The sequence below is a fragment of the Halichoeres trimaculatus genome, unplaced genomic scaffold (assembly GCF_033239565.1).
Source record: "Halichoeres trimaculatus isolate MK-OKI-2021-1 unplaced genomic scaffold, fHalTri1.1 fHalTri1_scaffold_17, whole genome shotgun sequence".
Lineage (NCBI taxonomy): Eukaryota > Metazoa > Chordata > Actinopteri > Labriformes > Labridae > Halichoeres > Halichoeres trimaculatus.
The window spans coordinates 2,719,649-2,738,215 of NW_027437195.1; the positions used below are offsets into that span (position 1 = coordinate 2,719,649).

At 40.4% G+C, this 18,567-nt stretch overlaps 1 protein-coding gene across 1 annotated transcript; it reads left to right on the forward strand.

Annotated features, from left to right (window-relative positions):
* Positions 1-11,338: 11,338 nt before the first annotated feature.
* Positions 11,339-18,011, forward strand: LOC141806731 (globoside alpha-1,3-N-acetylgalactosaminyltransferase 1-like). The gene is made up of 9 exons (XM_074692394.1): positions 11,339-11,383; positions 11,822-11,848; positions 12,861-12,914; positions 16,580-16,612; positions 16,692-16,826; positions 16,945-17,077; positions 17,152-17,347; positions 17,464-17,683; positions 17,870-18,011. Exons 2-9 carry the CDS (start codon positions 11,823-11,825, stop codon positions 18,009-18,011), a joined length of 939 nt encoding a protein of 312 aa, XP_074548495.1. The 5' UTR covers positions 11,339-11,383; position 11,822.
* Positions 18,012-18,567: the final 556 nt, after the last annotated feature.

Sequence of the window (18,567 nt, forward strand, 5' to 3'; positions counted from 1 at the left end):
GAAAAAGGTCTATGACCATAACAGAGGGAAGACCTGGTTCAACATTGGTGTGGCTTCCTGACGGTGGAGGGAACTCCACGATTGAACAGAGCTGAAAATGGACGCAGATGTCACTGTCTTTCTCCTGGACAGGTAAGCAAGATTAGCTTTGTGGTGCTACACATAACAGTAACAGCCGTCAGGCATTCATCTTATTGTCTGATCTGCCAAAATGTACTGTTGTTCTGATGTTATCATTTATGGCAGTCAAGTTGTGGCTACTGTTGTCAGAAGAGTCAGGGTTACCTTAGCTTTGCAGCTTAGCAGTGTGCTAACCCAGAGTCGGCGTCAGACAAAATTAAACAGGGGGGCATAATGACAGGTGCAGGGGGCAGAAGTTATTGTTCATTATTAGATTCATAATGGTTGTTATGAATCAGCATTTGTTTTAATTCAGGTGAAGCAGCCACTGCTGATTCTGGAGCAGCAGAGCATATAGGTTTATTGTTCCGTTGTGTACATTAAATAAACATTAAGTATTATGTTTCATGGAAAACCTGATGCAGAACTAACCTATTCATGGAAAAAATCCAAATGAGCTTCTTAGTACCATAGCTCTGAGTGGACAGCTTCACTTTCCCAGACAAAAAATATCTTTAAACAATTCAAAAGTCAGTGTTAACTGTCTAAAACTCTAAATAGTCTTTTTTCTTTGTTGCTGTCAGCTATTATGTTGTTGTTGTTGTTTTATGCTGCTATGAAAACAAACAACAACAACAACAAAACTTTGAACATTCATTTTTTTGTATTGCATCAACTCAAATGTCCAATTAATAACACATTTACAACACCACATTGAACACATCGTGGTAACGTAACTGACCTTCGTCGGATGCTCATAATTACTGAGCAGAACCTGAATGCATCATAAAACAATTCAGTGCAGCCTCTGAGTGAGCGCATACTGGAACACTGTCCGACAATATGGGTGAAACACACAGTTACTGCTCTGAAATAGTAATAATTAGGAACTGGTAACTTTTTTTATTGAACTGACGACTTGTCCAGAGTGTAGCACGGTTAGATGACATCTAATGTGGGCTCCAGCCTGCGCCCCTTTAAAGGTAAGCTAATGTTGCAGACATTAGACGAATGAACAAGTAGGCAGTGTTTCAGCCACTTTTGGTGGTTTTACTCTCACCATTCTTAGAAAAAAAAAAACTTTTGATGTCCTGGACCCCTGCTCTGCTGCTTCTACTCCTGGACTCATTTTCAACTCTTTTTTCAGTGTCCAGACTTATGTTTTTTGGGGGCCATCCTTGCCCTGCTGGAGTAGTAGTAGTAGTAGTAGTAGTAGTAGTAGTAGTAGTAGTAGTAGTAGTAGTATTTAGAAGATGATGAAGAGGGAAAGGGGGGTATCGGGAATTAAGTTACCACCTGATAATCTTAATTTATTGCTTTTTGATAAGAATCTGACAGTGTTGACTTAAACTAGAGAAGGTTGGAGACAGACTTATTCAATAACTAACTACCAAAGTAAGGATATTCAACTGAAATTATGAGCTTTTTGTTTTGCCTGACGGTGTTGACCTGAGTGATATCACAGACCTGGAGCCAGCAGCTGGATGAAGTTGTGTTCACTCCAGTAGAACAGCAGGAGCAGAAAGCAGGCTCCCAGCAGTAAAAGGCAGAATAAGGTGGAGGGGGAGCTGCAGGGACACATGTTTCCCGCCCAGAGGGACTTCACTTCTCTGTAAAAGAGCAAAACAGAGAAAGGCCACCATGAGATATCTCCTGGTGCACAGTTAGACTTCACAGCATAGCAAAAGACAGAAATACTGATCAATATGATCCAAATGTTTCCATCAGAGAGTCAATTCCAAAAGATTTGTAGCTTTATTGTTTTCATTTGAAACTCATTGCACCAAACACACAGACCTGGGGGGTATTCCACGAAGCTGGCTAAAGAAGGCTGGGCTATCGCCGGTAAGCGTGGCTTGAATAAGCTGCCACTTCAATCTTAGCTGCAAGTCGTTCCACTAACGAGGCTCAGCTGATTTTCAGAGACGCTTATTCAAGCCAGGCTGATCCAAGCTGCGGCTAAGCGCGCGTCCGCGGTAGATAAAAAGCCCCGACGTGTCGATTGTCGAAATGACCAAATCATGTCAAAACCGAGAGCAGAGACGTTTCCCTCAGCAGAGAAGACACCCCTCATGGAGTCGTAGGATGACTTCAAGGTGAAAATCACATAAAAGGGTGACACGGTGGCAATAATTAAAGCCAGAGACGCTGCTGGTTCAAGAATATCATGCTTATGTGTCAAATCAACACTGACTGTTTCTGCTGAGTTTGATGAACTTTTTCTTCTCACTTTGAAGCTCCTCACACTGCTGTGGCCCAGAGGAGATTGGTCTTGATTAAATTAAAGCTGTTCATATATATAGGCCTATATACTTCATGGGGTGATGTTTCATCAAACACTGACTAAAACAGCAGAAAAAGACATGTAGATGAGATGTCTTTTTTTTTTTTTTTTTTTAGAGATGATTCAGCTGTCAGATGAGATGTGTCAGTGATACAGTGCTCTATATTTAAATAAGGAGGAAGACACAAAGTTATCTCACCATGTGGAATCACCTTTACATTATCATCATGATCAGAAGGGACCGCCGGTAAAGGAGGGAATTTCTATGGAAAATTGTGGCTGTTGTCACCTTTTATATCATAAGACAATTTCTGCCTTTATTCTGTTATATGTTGACTGTACTTTGAGGGAGACAGAAGAAAGAAAATCAATTATTTTCAAATAGTTACCACAAGTGGGATCGAACCCACGCCGCAAATAAAACATGGATCACCGTGCGTCTGTGCCCTTCTCTCCAGCCTCTCAGCCACCGACTTCCCTGCAATGTGAACAGACAGTCTAGTATATGACATGTCTTGACTCACGGTTATTCCAGTCTAGTATAACAGGGGCAGTTCACCTGTCAAAGGATCACGCAGGTGTCCTAAAGCGAGCTCAGGGAGGACGGAAACCTCCCGTGGAGCTGGAGGACAAAAGCTCGCTTGATCTTGATTTTCAGTATGAATACGGACCGTGAAAGCGGAGCCTCACGATCCTTCTGACTTTTTGGGTTTTAAGCAGGTATCAGAAAAGTTACCAAAAGGTCTCAGTTTATGGTTCTGAACAAAAACATCATCTATTACAGATATAGATTAATTTAATGTGACACCTGCAGTTCACAAGGCGTCTTTTAGAGGCCTGTCTGACCTTCTCTGAGACGCAGCTAAGGTAAGCCTGACGTTTAGCCTGACCGGGACCAGGCTAGTCGCACTGGCTAATTTACCATGGTTACCAAGCTACGCTAGCGCTAAGCCTCGTTTGTGGAACCCAACTCTCGCTAAAGTTAGCGCGGCTAACCCAAATAAGCCAGGCTTTGAGCTAAGCCAGCTTCGTGGAATACCCCCCTGCTGTCTGTTGCATTTCAAGATTTTTGACCTGATTAATCTGACATGTTGATTTATTTTCTCTATCAGCTGGCATCAGTAACTTAGTTAAACCTCACGGGATTTTCTGACAAGAGAACAGCAGCTTACAGTGTCGGTTGCATAACGCATGTGGGCTGAAATAATTAAAAAACTTCAAACAAACCCCACACTGGCCAAACTACAGACAAGATAAACCACAAAAAACATCAGAAAGGTAAAACTACAAACTGTGTCTTGTTTCACACCTTGAGTTGATTACTCCCCTGTGTATATAGTCTCTGTGTCTTTGTGTTTTCTGTCAGTTCATTGTTGCCGTCTACATATGCTGCTGTGCCTGGTGTCTTTGTGTTGCCTCAAGCCTCTTGGTTTTTTTCAGTCTCAGTTTTTTTGGATTCACCTTTGTAAGGGTTTTTGTTTTGAACTTTGTGTTTTTAGATTTTAACTTGAGTTAAATAAGCCTTTTAGCTTTCCATCTGCAGCTGGGTCCACCTCTTGTTTCCTGTTCCTCTGGGTATCATAACACAAACTTCAATCAGGACAAACTACAAACAGAAAAGTCAAATCACAGACAAACCTCAAAAAGGACAGACGACAAAAAGTTCAGTAAAAACAACAGAAAAGCTCTATACACAGACACATTTCAAAAGGAAGAACTCTGAAAGGGACAAACTACTGACAAATTTTACACAAAAGAACTACAGATCAACTTCAAACAACTTCAACTACGGACTAACTTCAAAGAAAGGAAAAACTTCATATAAGACAAACTACAGACAAACTTAAGCATGAAAAAATGCATATAAGACAAAAGTACAGATACATTTTTGAAGAAAAACTTCATACAAGACAAACTACAGACAAACTTCAGAAGAAAAAACTTGAAACAAGAAAAACTACAAACAAACTTTGGAAGGAAACACTTCACACAAGATTAACTAAGGGCAAGACAAACTACAGACAAACTTCAGAAGGGAAAACCCCATGCAAGACAGACTACAGACAGACCTCAAAAGAGGAACTACACACAAACTTCAAAAAGGAAAAACTTCAAGCAAGACAAACTACAGACAGACTTCAAAAGGAAAACCTACAGAAAAGATTTAAACAAGACAAACTACAGAAAAACTTTTGAAGTGAAAATTTCATACAAGACAAACAACAGACAAACTTTATAAAGAAAAACTTCATACAAGACAAACTACAGACAAACTTCAGAAGAAAAAACTTCTTACTAGACGAACTACAGACAAACTTTACAAGGAAAAACTTCATACATGACAAACAACAGACAATTTGCAAAAAGAAGAACTACAGACAAACTTCAAAAAGAAAACATCAAACAGGACAAACTACAGACAGAATTCAAAATAAAAAAAACTAAAAAAAGAAATCAAACAGGGCAAAGTACTTGCAAACTATACAAGGAAAAACTTCATACAAGACAAACTTCAAAAGGAAAAACCACAGGCAAACAACAAAAAGCTCAGCTGACTGCAGATGTTTACTCAATTTATCATTTATCCTGATGCTAGCAGACTTTATGTTTCCTCCACCCTTATCTGGTGGTTTGTAGTTTCAGTCTGTGGATCCACCCACTCCTCCACCTCACCTTCAGGCCATTTCATCACAGCATCCTGGTCCAACACCAGCTAGCAATACCAACATCCCCAAACCACCAGTCACTAGCGTCCACACCCCATCTCTGATCATTAAAGATGTCCCTATTAGAGTCCCTATCAACACAGATGAGTGATTCACTCAACATGTAAAGAAACAATCCTTGGTTAACTGATGGTAATGTGACTTTTAGGTTGAGACATGAGAAATGGAGTCCCTTCATGAGGACAGCTGTCCCTTCCACCAGGTGTCTTTACACTCTAATGTAGGTGTCAGAGCTGCCACACTACAAAAGCTTGTGATCAAAATATCTCAATACACTAAACATGGGAAAAGCCAAAAATGAATTTGACATGTTCTCAGAGTAAACCCAACCTGACCACACACACTGAGAAATATCATTTAAAAAGTAACACATGTTGGTGCCTATCAGAGTTTTGTTGCCACTGCACCTCTCCTGGGTAAAGTTTCACTTAGTTAGACGTCCAAAAAATGTGATGTCATGTTTTTCATACTACATTTCTCAGATCTTCTAATCAGAGCCCGCCCGAGGCATAAGCATACTGAGCACCTGTTAAGGTCCTCCAATACAGTTAACAAAATAAAAATATATATTTATTTTACTTATTGCATTTTTGAGCGTCAATTTCTAGACGATCAGTGTTATATATCTGGGTAAGTACCCTATTAATAATGATGGCAATAATAATAATTATAAGAAGAAGAAGAAGATGTACTGCAACACAGAAACTCACCTGTGCACGTACCCAAGTGGAAGCTGCTGGAGGAAACCTGCGCGAGTGTGTCTGACTCCTGTAATGTCAGGAGGAGAACACAGACGGGGAGAGAAGACACCTGCTGAGATCCCTTACCTGGCTGTGGAGTGGGGCGGGACCAGGCAGGTTATGGTGCTGTGCAAGTTGTATTGGTAACTCAGTCAGTTAACAGATATCTCAAGTGATGGGCTGTGAAAACCACTTCATGACTGAGTCAGGTGAAGGACATGTAGACTATAATGTCTCTCAGTGTAACCAATAATCCTCATGAAAAAACTGATCGTGCCAAAAAAAGTTCCCATAAGTAGAATTTTATCTGTTTACTACACTACAAAAAATGAAGGTTAAACTGATTTTAAACAACTGACCCATAAACAGAGAAAACACTGCTGTCTGCAGCATCACTGCAGGTTCAGTATAACAAAACCGTATTATCAAGTTTAGAAATGAAATATTTTAAATCTACTTTGAGATGATATTTCATAGAAAATAACTTGTTTCATTAGTACACTGTAAAAATGTTTTGTTGAATTAACCCAATTTTATTAATTTTAGCAGTTGCACGCAATATCTTTATCTAGATCTAGATAATTTATTTAATCTTAATGTACATGTTATCTTTAAGTTGTTTCAAATTAATAACATTTGTTGTTGTAACTCAAATACACATAGTAGATTTTACTCAAATTTCCAAAGAGATCACAACTAAATCCATGTTCATCGAACTAAATTGTGTTGTGTTGCCTTAACTGCAATAAACCTTTTTTTATTTGTGTACATTCAAATCAATTAATTGGTTCATTAAAACATTATATAATTGAGTTCAATGTAATTTAACATTTATTGTAGAACTTAGTCTTTAGTTAATAAAACTAATAGTGTTAAGTTGAGTTTACTTTATGTCTACTCGTAAATTTACTTGACAACTTTTGAATTGACTCATTTCAAACCTTGAGTGAGGAGGGTGTGCAGTTGATATTAGACCCCGCTGTACATTAAGATGTTAACCTGCCAAGGGCACAGGCTTTCTGTGCTTAACATGGCATGGACTCACTGTCTGTGCCCTGTGGCATGGACCATGTACCTTTAAGCATATTTAATATTTTATATGTTAATAAATAAGATGTGTCGATGGGTTAAATTATGATCAGAAATGACAAACTGGGTTTTTTTCTTCAGTTATATTCAAATTACCATTACTGGGATTTTATTTGGAGCCCTCACTGTGGAGCGCAGATAGCCATGCAGCCAAGACAAGCAGCCTATGCCGTGGAGCACAGCCAGGCAGCCAATACCATGGGGCACAGCCAAGCAGCCTATGCTGTGGAGCACAGCCAGCCAGCCAGCCAATCAGCTAGTGCAGTGGACCACAGACAGGCAGCTGGTCTATGCCATGGAGCACAGACACACTGTCCCCGCATGGTATCTTAATGAGCATCAGGGTCTCATATCCACAGTGTTCCCTCCTCATCCATGGTTTTTCCTTTTGGGTTTTGCAGATTATTGAGTTGAAACAACTCAAAACATTAAGTTGGATTAATGCAAAATATTGATTTGAGAAGAATCAAAATATTTGATTTATTTGCCTTTTAAGTTGTGTTAAATGATCTTGTTAATATCATTTCAAAGAACTTAATTTATTTAGGTGTGACCAATTGAAGCAATTAATTTAAGTTGGTCCAACTACTTCTTTTTATTAGTTGTAGCAACACAGAATTTCAAGTTGATATGATCCACAAAAATACAGTGGAAACCTAAACTTAAATATTGAGTTGGATTGATTAAAAACATTACATCACTTCAACTGATTGACAGACTCTTTACAGTGCAGGTTATCCTCTGGCTCTGCTCTGTGATGAATAGGGCCTATTGCACATTACTGCCACCTCCTGCTCTGGAGAGGTGTTGCAGATGGGATTCCTACCTAAACCAATTAGGTTGAGTTAACATAAAATGATCTTGTTGTTTTAACAATTTTGCACATCATGCTGAAACAACATGTTTTAATCATGTTTAACCACTAAACATGAAATAATCTAGCAGAAGCTACATGTTTTACCTTTGCTGATTGAACAAACACCCATGTTCCTTTTTTATTTGAGTGTAATAACTTCTAGGAAGGTGAATTATATAATACTCCTCATGTTTTTGTGGTTACACCATATGACAGTTTTATGGGACTGATTATTCAAATGGTTAAAAATGGTAGAAATTCCATATAAAATACTGACACCATCAGAAATGCAAACTAAACATCTAAACAAACATCTAACATGTTGTTTTAACAGGTTTAAAGCATACTTTTGATACCAACCTTCATTTGTCACTGTCCCAGTTAGAGTCCAGGGCTGAATGCATGTCCAGCCATTATGGAGGAAAACGGACTGTTTGTGGGAAGTAATAGTGGGAAAATTAATTAATAGGTGGCGTGCAAGAGTCATGTTTCTGGAAGAGGATTAAGACTACCAAAAAAAGACTATTTTTTAATTACTATTTTTCTGAGAAAAAAAGTCAGAATTCTGACTTTATTCCTAGAATTAAGAGGTTAAAGCCAGAGAACTGTCTCAAAAATCCACAGACAGCTCATAGGGAGGCCCACTTCAGTTGTTGCCAATGGTTTGTGTTGATTTTCAGGTCTTGTAAAAAAAACCTATTTGACTTTTTAGCTATTTAAGACTTTCTATGCAGTTGTTACCCAGTTGACACATTTGTTGATCTGTTTACACACTTGTGGATTGACTCACACACTTAATCAATTGACATATTGTGGATGCACTTACACACACACAACTAATTTTGTTGACACCATTTGACACCACATTTGATACACGTGTCTGGGATATTTGGGTTGAAGTGATTCAACTCTGTTGGAGTAATGTACTGTCTGCTAAGTACGTTGGCCAGTGGGTATCAAACAATTTGCAAAAGCCACAACACAAATACAAGAGCAAAAGCATGAATGCAGAATGCCACAACACAACAGAAGTGCAGCCACAACGGAAGTTAAAAAGGTTAGTGATACGGACACAGAAAAGTTGCTAAAGTAAGTCAATGATTATCTTTTTTAACTTCAATTATGAGAAATTAAGCTCAGGGGTCTCACCTTGTGATATCCTTCATAGTACCTTTATTTTTTCATTCACCAGAAAAATAAAGCATCTTATATTTAGCTTTATGAATCAATGACATTTACATTAAAGCTATATTTATCATAGCTGAAGGTTAAAAAAAAAAAAGAAGAAAACAATCATTTACTTACTTTCACAACTTTTCAGTGTCCCTCAGGATAACTGTCCTCTTAACTTCAGTTGTGTTGTGGCTTGTGCATTTGTGTTGTTACGCTTTCATTTGTTTTGTTGCTTTTGCAAATCGTCTGACACCTCCCCATAGTGAAAAAAGTTGGAGTTTGTATTAATTAATTAAAGTTTTAACTAACTTACCAGCTAACTAACTTAACTTATTCTTAATAAAGCCAACATTTTAAACCATTCTTCACCTGAAAATGCTCTGGGATGAGCCCTACCACCACGCTCTCTGCCGGTGGATCACAGCCATCGTTATCTGCACCAAACAAAGTGTCTCATCTGAAGGATATCTGCTCCATTTGCTGTATGTTCAACCATGGAGCACGTACTCCACGTATGGATATGCCTACACCACTGAGACAAACCACAGACAGATTTCAGGAAAACAGTTAAGTGTCTTTGGGTTCAAGTAGGAGAGAAATCCCATCAGCTGACTTTAGAGCAGATGTGGAGAGGAAAGAGAAACATCCAGAGACACGTAGAGTATGGAAAATGTTTTGTTTCTACACAGTAAAGAACACAAAGCGAAAGCATGGTACGTAGAGACATCTTGAACTTCAAGTACACCTGAGCAGGGCTACAGGCTGCTCACCTCCATGACACACTGCACTGAGGCAGGAAGTCACGGTGGAGGAGCCCAAAGCAAGAACCAAGAGTTTCACTGAATAAATGTAGAGATGATATTAGGAGGTATGATAATAATCTGAAGACTGGATTTCAGATTCCATGACCTATGATCTTATTTTCTTCCATACTGTGAAGCTCTCTGAAGTGATCATGGCTTTATATATTTTCTTTGACATGAAAACAGAATGAGCTACAGTGACAAAAAGAACTTCTGGGTGAGATGTAGGTTTGTAGAGATGCACATGTAAATGAGAAACTGGGGAATGTGGACAGTAATCAGGACTGTTTTAATTTGTTGTGTGATTTTTAAAGCTGTCACACCCAGACTCTTGGCTACAGACTGAATGTGTTCCAGCAGGGGGCAGCAGTGTTTGATCTGCCATGTGCAGTAGGAGTCAGATTCACGTCATTAACAGCTGAAAACTGTACTCCACATTAAACCTGCCCTCATTCTGTTCAACAGTTTATACAGAGAGGTGCATTTCAAGAGTCATGTCCATCTGTAACAATGTGTAGGCAGTAAACTACACCAGGTGTTAATGAAGGAGCTGCCAGTTACACACACTGCCAAGGGGGGTCAGCTGTCTATCCCATAGTCTGTCAACTGGGTTTGCTACGCTGACTTAATCCACAGCTGCCAAATCTTTTCAGAAAGTGTTAATTCAAAACCTATTTTTGACAGTTCCATTCATTTAGTACTGTTATAAAACCTAACACAAATAAAATGTTTAGTTAGAGGTACTGAATAATATAGGGGCGGCTGTGGTACAGTGGTAGTCATCACCCTCACTCTGAAGATCGTGGGTTCAATTCTATTTACATTCACAAGCCAAAGTATCATGGGTTTTGATTTACCTGAACAGGAACTACCGTTCTAACTGACAGAGGAGCAGGTGGACAACGCAGACGCAGGGTTGCAGTGACCAACAATCGGTGTGAAAAACAGTCATTGTTAAAAAAATAAAAAGCTGCTGGGCAAGTCCTCAATTGTTTCATCAGTGCTTCCTCATTTATGCTTTGAGATTGAGGCAACATTAAAGCTCGAATGTCTTTCCTCTCTCATAGATCAGGTCTATTATTTCATTAAACAGACTCATGTCATTTATCTTATTTACATGACGTGGTGTCACTTTTGCTTCATGTTTCTGTGTTCACATTTCTCCCCTGCTCCGTATGGCACGCGGCAGAGATCCGCTCCGTTCACCGACTCCTAAACACATGCGCGCGCGCCCTCTCTTGCCCTCTCCCGCCTCGTGTTGTCCGCAGCCGACGCTGCCGCCGGTTAGGCTACGTATGGAGTGACATTTTACGATGACGCAATGGCTTGGAAGTTGGCACCGACTGGGCACAGACTTGGCTCTTTGCCTGTAGACTGAAACCGGTTTTTAGAAAGAATGTGACTAGAAACAACTTTATACTAGCCCTAGCACCAGGGATGCTGCCCATAGATACAGAGGTTACGCCTGCTTGACTCGGTGGATCTGGTTGAAGGGGGATCTTGTCTGAATCAAGGACTGCATCTGGTCTCGCTCTGATGATGAACTGTGCTTTAAGCTGGAAATCTGTGATTCTGCTGACAGTTCTGCTGCTGTGAGTACAAAAACTCAACTAAACTGTTTTTTTTAAACAGAGTTCTTTCATGACAAAATGTTTAAAAAAAATCAAACTAAAGCTTAAAACTTTAATTTTAAAAGCTTGATTTAGCTGTTTGTGGACACACAGTATTGACCTGAAGACTGCAGACACAGGTTTTCCGCATGTTTCTGCTGTTGGCATATTTGTTTTGTGTATGTAATTATGTGTGGAGCAAATCAGAAAAAAGCAGAGCCCTAACTTCATCATCTGAGTGACAAAGAAATCACAAAGCAGACAAAGACGTAAAGGTTAGGATTCAGGCTCTGATTCTGATTCTCATCCCTACACAGGCAGCTTACATCAGGAAAATCTGTGTTGCCACTTTTAGTCTTTTACTCAGTCCCTGATATGGACTGACCGCTGGTATGATTTATCTTTCTTTTTTGTTCACAGGATGCTGTACTTTTATTCATCTTACAGGTAACACACTCACTACAGATGCTTGCAGAGTGTCAGGGTCTATTTGCAAATATGAATAGTCACATTGTTAAATCTTTACTCTTTGTACTTTAGAACTCCTCACAGTTTACTACAGTACAGACCATAAACTACTTATAATCACTTGGCTTTGAATAAAGATTCAATCCCAAATATTGAACACACATGAGGTCTGGAGTCCAAGGTGTGCCTCCCAGCTCACAGCAGTTTGTCTTACCAGATAATAATCTTAATGACATTAAAACAAGCTCTCAATTTACAAACCAGTGTTTTAGAGAGAGATCACACCAGATAAAATATTGACTCTAACCTGAACAGGCAGCTTGATTAAACTTCACAAGTGTCATGAGCAAACAAGGGACCAGGAACTTAAACATGTAAAATAAATTCTTTACAAACATCAGAACCTCATGGTGGAAAAACCAGTTCTGGTTTTAAACTTAAGAAAATAGTACACATGGAGGGTGTTGATTAGAAAAGACTGTCCACCAATGGCCAGGTTCATTGGCAGAATTATGGAAGCAAATAAGAGACAGATCCAAAAAGTCAAGTTTGTCAAATTTCCAGGACAGGGAAGGCAATGGTGTTGCCCTCACCTGTCAGCCTTACATTACTCTTCAACTGGTGCCAATTCAGTATGTTATTGCCTTTCCTGTCCTGGGTAACCTGGATGTTCTGATCTGAATTTTTCAGGTGAGTTAGGAGTTCAGACTCAATGATTTTAAAGTTAGCAATAATCTTTGATTGGAGTCACTTTGAGTAGACTAATTCACCTTGAAATAAAAGACAGATATCCAGAGTGTAACATGATAATAAAAGATTAGCTGTTTTGTGTTTTGTAGGGTTATTACAAGCAGGAACAGGAAAGAGCTGATGGAATCTAAGTTACTCTACGTCTCTGTGTCGTTAACCCTGGGTGTAGACTTACAGGCATACCTGGGTCACAAGAAGAGCACAAAGGAAGTCCTGTTTAACTTGTGTGTGTCTTCTGCAGATCTACTGAATCAGTCAGAATAAATCATGCCCTCCACCTGGTGGCTCCTGACCAGTAAGTACAATACACACATCATCTCTGTCATCGCCTTCAACCTGTGTGTGTTCCTCGATTTGAAGACAAACATTAAGTTGAGCACTGCTGAAGACAAACCTGTGAGCAATTTTTTATTTGTTTGTGATGTAAACAAGAGAACATGGGTGTTAGAAAAAGCTGAGAATCTAAGATGCTCATGCTTTTGTCTCTTCCTTTTTTTGTTTGCTAATGCTGAGGCAAAAGAATCAGGAAGCTACAGGTACTTTGTGATAATGCTAATCCACATGCAGACTTCTCTAACTGCTTACTTCCTGCTAAATAGTTGGCTTAGTGACTGATGTGACGTGAAGCTGGTTACAGTGTGAATGAATTTACACCTGTGGTCACCTGTTCACGATTCAGCTAACAGTGTTAGCTGTACTGTGCTAGTGTTGAAACTCCTGCAACCAGGCATACAAGGTTTTAAACTGTAACCAAAAGAAAACAGAGGTTATGGTGTTTGGATCAAGTGTCAGTCCCTGTCAGTCCACTTCTGTTGATCTTGGACCCCTGACAGTATATTTTAAATCAACTATTACCAATCTGGGTTTTAAGCTGGACAGTGATTTTAAACTAGACAGTCAAATTAAAAATGTTGTGAAGTATTGTTTTTATCATTTAAGGCGGTTGGCAAAGGTCAAATCTTTTATGTCCAGGCAGTACTTTGAAACAGTGGTCCATGCTTTTATCTCACTATGTTTGGATTACTGTTACGCACTTTATGTTGGAGTGGGTCAGTCCCTGCTCTCCCGTCTGCAGCTGGTCCAGAACGCCGCTGCCAGCTTTTAACCGGAACAAGAAAAAGGGAGCACATCAGCCCGGTACTGGCTCCACTCCACTGGCTGCCTGTGACTTTTAGAGTTGATTTTAAAATTCTTATGTTTGTTTTTAAGTGTTTAAATGGTCTTGCCCCGCCTTACCTCTCTGAGCTTCTTCAGCCCTACTCACCCTCTCGGTCCCTCAGGTCGGCCAACCAGCTGCTCCTGCAGGTACCGAGGTCCAGGAAGAAGCTCAGAGGGGACAGGGCCTTCTCTAATGTTGCTCCCCGACTGTGGAACAGTCTTGCCCTGCACATTAGAGAGGCCCCTTCACTGTCCACTTTTAAAACACGTCTTAAAACCCATTTTTATTCTTTGGCTTTAAACTCCAGCAAGACTTAGTTTCTTTGCCTGGTCTTATTCTCTTTTATTTTCTTTTATTCCCTTTTACTTGCTTTTTTTAAATTTGCTTTTATTGTTTTTACAATGTTTTTCTTTTATTTGTCTGTTTTTACTTATCTGTTTTTATCATTTCATTTGATCTACCTGTACAGCACTTTGTCTACAGCTGTGGTTGTCTTTAAAAGTGCTCTATAAATAAAGCTGGTATGGTATGGTATGGTTAACAGGCTAGCAGTGCTGCACAGTTTTTGCAACTGGATTGAGTCTGTTTCCATTGCTAACAGAGATAATGGGGTACACAGTGGCTGAGGTCGCGGTCACACTGGCCATCCAAACCGTGCTGTGCTTGCCCCCCCCGCAGAGCTCTTCCCCAGCTGGAGAGTAAGGCCAGCGGTCACACTACCCCTATATGAACCAGACTTTAGCGAGTGTCACACACACGCATGGCCCGCCTCCATCATAGTGAAGCATCTGTTTACATGAAGTGCGGTTTCATCAGAGTCAGCACAATGAGACACAGAGAGCACTGCTACAACTTTAGAGACTTTTGGACTTATATTAAGTCATTTTCGCCCGACACAGCCCTCTGACACCCCCGCTTTGTTTGAAATGATTGTCGAGAGATGCGCTCGCGGTTATTATACATAATGGATCGCACGCGCTGTCCGTGTGCTTGTGCTTGTGCATGAAGTAAACCGTGCAGAAGCCCACCTCTCTGAAGCGTGCCAAAGCACGGAAGCGAATCTTGCTTGAACACGGCATGGTTGCGGTCACACTGGCCATTCCAAAAACAGGCCGAAGCGTGCTTAGGCATGGCACGGTTGGCCAGTGCGACCTCATCCTCAAAGCGCTAAACTGCAGTCTCCTCTCTCCTCTCTGCTGCAGTCCAGCACTGGAAGACTTCTAAGCTGCCATATTAAATGGCTTACCCAACGTAAGCTGTGTCCCAGCCTTCAGATGACCCAGTCTTCATATCCTTCGTAGACCGCAAAGGCCAAACTGAATTGAGACAGTTGGTCTACCGAGCATTTCCTGTTTTTCAACCTCGACATCAAGCAGTGCTGCCCTCATCTGTCAGCCCTACATTACTTTTCAAACATGTAAACCAAAACCTCACAGTTAAAACAGAATGTTTTTACAATATTTTTTTTTCATATTTTACTTTATTATTTTCTTTATAGATAGAGTATATAACTACAATGGACATGCAAGGGTTTAGCAACAACTTAAATTTTCAACATTTGAACAAGCGTTAGGGGAGATGTCAGATTTAAAAAAAAAGAAAATAAAAAAGAAAGCTGTCATATTTTTATTTTTTTTTAGAGAACTGAATTGACCGAATAAATTGTTTGAATTTTCTGCTAAAAAGTAAATAAGACAAATTTCATTTATGAACACAGGACTTTTCCACAAGGAGAGGATTTAAAAAGAAGAATTGTTTTTTCTCAGTATATTACCTAAAAAGAGCCCAAACAAACATTATTTCACAGTAAAACAAAATTTTCTTAAGTGTGTTAGAAATGAGTCTTGGTGATATGTTCAAAGCCCAATTGAATGTGCAGAGCATGGACGTTGTCTCTGCGATGTCACCTGTCTGTTCCTGGCAGACGCAGGGTCTAGTATTGGATATGACCCAGGCTACAAGCTTCCTTTTTAACAGCTACAGGGTGCCTGTCAGTCAGCTGAGCTGTGCTTCTGATTGGGCAATCAGATGATGCTAATACCTTTAAACCACAGAGTTAGAAAAAAAACAAGCCTTTTTTAAACCAGGTTGTAAATATGTTTTTGTGGTTTCATGAAAGTGTGTTTTTTTGGGGGGGCTGCATCTGTACGTTGATTTTGTTTTTTCTTGCAGCCACCCTCATGCCGGTTCTCAATGAACAGAGACTTTTAGCACTGTGCCCAGGCTCCATTTTTTCCAAACGGGATGTTGCCCCTTGGTACCCATTGCGTTCATTGTGCTCGGAGGAGAAAGGAAACATGAGAGCAGGCTTTTAAGAAGTCATTTCACTGACAGACTCGCCACCCTTAAACTAGGTTTATTATTTTTATTATTATTTATATTAATATGTTTCAGAGTACACAATCAGATACACTCTAGATAAAGGCTAAATAATAAGTAAATCATCCAAAAATGATGCATTTCACTGGTAAAGCAATCCATATTCCTGTCATCGCTAAAATATGCTGCTACAGAGAAGGGGACGTTGCATTTCTCTTAAAAAAAATCTCATGGTTTCCCCTCTCCTCTTGCCATTTCCATCATCTCTCCATTGTCTCCATTGGGAGGGACCAGGAGGTAAGAGGAGGGAGGAAGGATTAAACTTTAGGAGCTTTGAGATTCACCCAGTGATGCAGAGCTGCTAATAAGTACCTAATGAAGCTAAAAAGTACTAATACCCCCTTTAACAGGAACAGCTAGCAAGGCTAACTCTGGTATTCTGACAACAAGCATAACAACACATAGACATGTCTGTCTTTCAGCCTGCTCTACCAACAGCCGAGCATCGTGAAGGGGTGAGTGCCATGTTCCTCCTGTTGGCATCTCAGTTGCTGATTCGCTGGCTCGCTGACATCAGTGTGTCTTTGACTGCAGACGCACTGACGTGGTGACGGTGACTCCATGGTTGGCTCCCATTGTCTGGGAGAAAACATTTAACCCAGAGCTCCTCGACAGCATCTACCGTCAACAGAACATCAGCGTCGTAGCAACTGTGTTCGCAGTGGGAAAGTAAGCGTAACCCCCTGAAACCATAATATTAACACTTCCTGACTTGTGGGATAAAATATCCAATCAGTGGCTTTTAATTTAGAGATTCTGCAGCGCTAAAAGGATTTCTTTTTCCAAGGTATGTCATGTTTCTGAAAGACTTCCTGGAGACTGCAGAGCAGCACTTCTTTGTTGGTTTCAGGGTGCACATTTACGTGTTCACTGACAGGCCAGATGAGATGCCCCAAGTCGAGATGGCCACCAACAGAGCGGTACAGAGGCACACAGTGGAAAGTTTGACCCTGCCTGCCATCTAACATAGGTGTTAACAATAGTTTTTCTTCAGGTAACTGTACGCACTGTGCCGAGCTCCAACCGCTGGCAGACGATCTCCGCTCGCAGGATGGAGTTCATCCAGACGCTGATTGAGGAGAAGCTTCAAGGCAGCACCGACTACATCTTCTGCCTGGATGTTGACTCCAAGTTCCATGGCCATTGGGGGACTGAGTCGCTGAGCGGGCTGGTGGCTGTGATACATCCAGGTCTGCAGGAAGTACCAAAGTCTAAGGTTCTCAATGAAAGCATGTGGCCTCACCAGCATGTCTGCTGGCTGCGTGACCCCTTACATTTGTACTTGTGTGTCCACCCATGTGTGCAGGTTACTACAGGGATCCCCGCAGTAAGTTCCCCTATGAGCGTAGAGCTCAGTCCAGTGCCTACATAGCAGTGGGGGAGGGAGACTTCTACTACTGTGGAGGGGCTTTCGGGGGCAGCCTTGATGAAGTCTACTTACTCGTCAAAACTTGCCGATTAAACTTTGAGGCTGATGCTGCGGAAGGCATTGAGGCTACCTGGCAGGAGGAGAGTCACCTGAACAGGTAGACAGAGCCCCACAGGCTGGTTTGACCTTTAACCCTTTCAGACATAGTGTTATAGTGGTCTGCTTGAACTTGAAGTCATAGCTCTTATCACTTTGTTTGTCCACAGATGTGAAACAACTAGCGTTAATATTACTGCCCTGTTTTTTTGGACACATATTTCATGTCTTCATTTTATCTGTTCAGATACATGTGGATCAACAAGCCCAGTAAGGTTCTGTCACCTGAGTACCTGTGGCAGGACTTCAATCCCAGACGCCAGGAGATCAGGATTATCAGGTTCTCTGGGGTTGACAAGAACTATGCAGACATCCGACCCAACAACTGAAAGCCAAGACTGGAACTTCATGGACAGGATCTGATTGGTCCAAACAGGGCTTTAAAAGCCTGTTAAACACTACAACAGTCTATTTCCTGTTCCTACTTATAACTCAGGTATCCACAGTTATTGCTGTGCCTGAATGCTTCCTTTGTAGTACTAATGCTAGTGATGGGAAAAACGTTTTTTTTTTTCAGTGTACTGAATCATTAGAATTGGTCAGTAAAATATTTGATTCAAAAGGTGTGTACACTGAATCGTTCAGAACTTATCTGCCGCTCTCAAAATTAAAGTTTCAGAATCATAATCATAATCAGAAATACTTAATCATTCCCCTACTGACTTAATTCATTTACAAGTAATTTTTTTTTCATTCTCAGTGGGAACTGTGAATTTGAATATAGCACATACAGTAGTTAAAACTAAGCCATATCATGTGTATAGATATGAGAAGTTCATCCTCTGACCAATATATTGTGACAGTGTAATTTATATGGTCCTTGTTATGTTTAGAAAATGAATCAATAAGCAGTGACAGGATTCAAAGGTAATTTCAGCTGCACTT